Source organism: Benincasa hispida, unplaced genomic scaffold, assembly GCF_009727055.1.
Source record: "Benincasa hispida cultivar B227 unplaced genomic scaffold, ASM972705v1 Contig996, whole genome shotgun sequence".
In the NCBI taxonomy this organism is placed as follows: domain Eukaryota; kingdom Viridiplantae; phylum Streptophyta; class Magnoliopsida; order Cucurbitales; family Cucurbitaceae; genus Benincasa; species Benincasa hispida.
This window is the reverse complement of record NW_024065327.1, coordinates 1-1,884: the sequence shown is the minus strand read 5'-3', so window position 1 is coordinate 1,884 and position 1,884 is coordinate 1. Positions and strand designations below refer to the sequence as shown.

At 46.8% G+C, this 1,884-nt stretch overlaps 1 protein-coding gene across 1 annotated transcript; it reads left to right on the top strand.

The window, feature by feature from the left end:
• Nucleotides 1-693: 693 nt before the first annotated feature.
• Nucleotides 694-1,208, top strand: LOC120070158 (arginine and glutamate-rich protein 1-like; the record flags this gene model as incomplete). Its single annotated transcript, XM_039022005.1, has 1 exon — nt 694-1,208. A coding segment is annotated over exon 1 (515 nt), but the record flags the coding sequence as incomplete, so codon positions are not given.
• Between the last annotated feature and the right edge of the window lie 676 nt (nt 1,209-1,884).

Here is a 1,884-nt window from a genome sequence, read left to right as displayed (position 1 = left end):
CACACGGCTTTTTCTCGCATTCTTACACCCTGGTTTCGTTTTCAACCATTTTCGTTTCAGAAGTTCGGGAGCAAAAAGTGGGCCTCAGGCTGTTTGGGGCACAAACGAGCTCCGTCCCAAAACCGCTCTGCACACGGCTTTTCATCATTCTTAACGCTGAGTCTGTTTTCAATGACGGAAGGTTTGCGAACAAAATGGCCCCGTGACACCCCGTGCCTAGGACCCTCATAACCTAAATTAACAGATCGAAGGGCGATCCTCGCGAAATCTGTTCCGTCTCGCTGCCCAGCCCAAACCATCCCTCGAGTCATCAGAAAACCCCGCAAAAAACGCTTGCAGCCCCAGTCAGACCACTCAAATTTAAAAGGGGCAGATCTCAGAAAGTACCCCACTCCCAACAGGTGTCCTCTTGAAAGTTGAGAAGAAAGAAGAACGATAGAGAGGTGTTTTGGATATAACTCAGCAACATGGAGAAAGAAGAGAGCTGCCCGAAGCGGGGGGTTGTTAAAAGCATTGCCTTCGGAAGAGGAGATGAGGAGCACAAGAAGAAGCATTTCTGGCAATGTCTTGGATCCTAAGAAACACTCACAAGATTCCTGAGGACTCCAGAGTGCTTTGAGAAGTAGTGATGAGAAGCAAACTGATGGCTGAGTAGAAGAAGAAGAAGAAGAAGATCAAAGAGAAGAGCAAGGGATGAAGCAAAACTCATCAATCAAAAAGAAAGAAAGAAGTGAAGAAGGGAAACAGCGGAAGGAACGCCTGAGGAAGAGAGGAAAGAGGAGAAAGAGGCGTTTGAGGCCCAGACTGGATGGGGAATCCACTCTATTAAGGGTGGATAAAGTGGAGTCAGTGCAACTGAGAGAATCAACACAACCCGAGGAGGAAACAACGCAAGTTAGATTGGTTGCGACTGATGATGGAGAAGGTGCAGACATCACCCCCTTGATGTGGCGTCGCAATGAGAATGCGCCACAAGGGTCAGCAGTCGACCCGCCAATTTTGCATGATGCTTTAGAAGAAAAGGAGAGGAGGAGAGAAGAGGAGGAAGAAAATCAAGAGAAAATGTTGCGGGCACAACTAATCATCACAGAGGGTAGTCGAAGAAGAAAATTACAAGATGAGAAGGTGCACCGCAACAACGCAAAATCGACAGAAGAGGAAAGGAAAAAGCTCGAGGAAGAACAGCGCATTTTTCTGGCCTCAGAGCAGTTTGAAAAAGAATTTGAAAAAGAGTTGAGAGAAGAGGCAGAAGAAGAAAGGAAGAAGAAGGAAGAGACGGAGAAGAGGCACCGAGCAAACATTCAGCACATAGGAGAGAAGAAGGGCAAAGAAATTGTCGAGTGGAGAAGGAGGAACAACGCAAGGAAAGGGAAAGGAAACAAAAGAAAAATTCCCGCCTTGCGTTGACCAAAGAGAAGGGTAAAGCAGTTGTGGAAAGCAGTGAGCCCGCGTTGGCCAAGGGTCACCCATCAAGGAAGAAAGAGAACGATGATATATTGATGGAGATAGGATTCTTCCATGTGCCAATGCCACTACCGGACTTGATCAAAAGCGTTGTATTGGAGCATGGATGGGGAACATTTTGTTAGTGTCCATCCATCGTCATCCCTTCGGTAGTGCGAGACTTCTACAATGGACGGCTCCATGGCACTAAAGATGCAGTGACCATGAAAGGGGAAGTGGTGTCTTTCAGTGCAAAGGACATCAATGAACTATATCTGATTAAATAAATCTCTGATGCACCAGGTGATAAAATCATTGATGATCCTACAGAAGAGTAGATGGAAGATGCGCTGATGTTAACGCAACCGGGCACTCAGTGGTCGGTTTCCTTAAAAGGCATCAGAACCATCCAAGACACTGCTTCCAGAGGCACGACTTTGA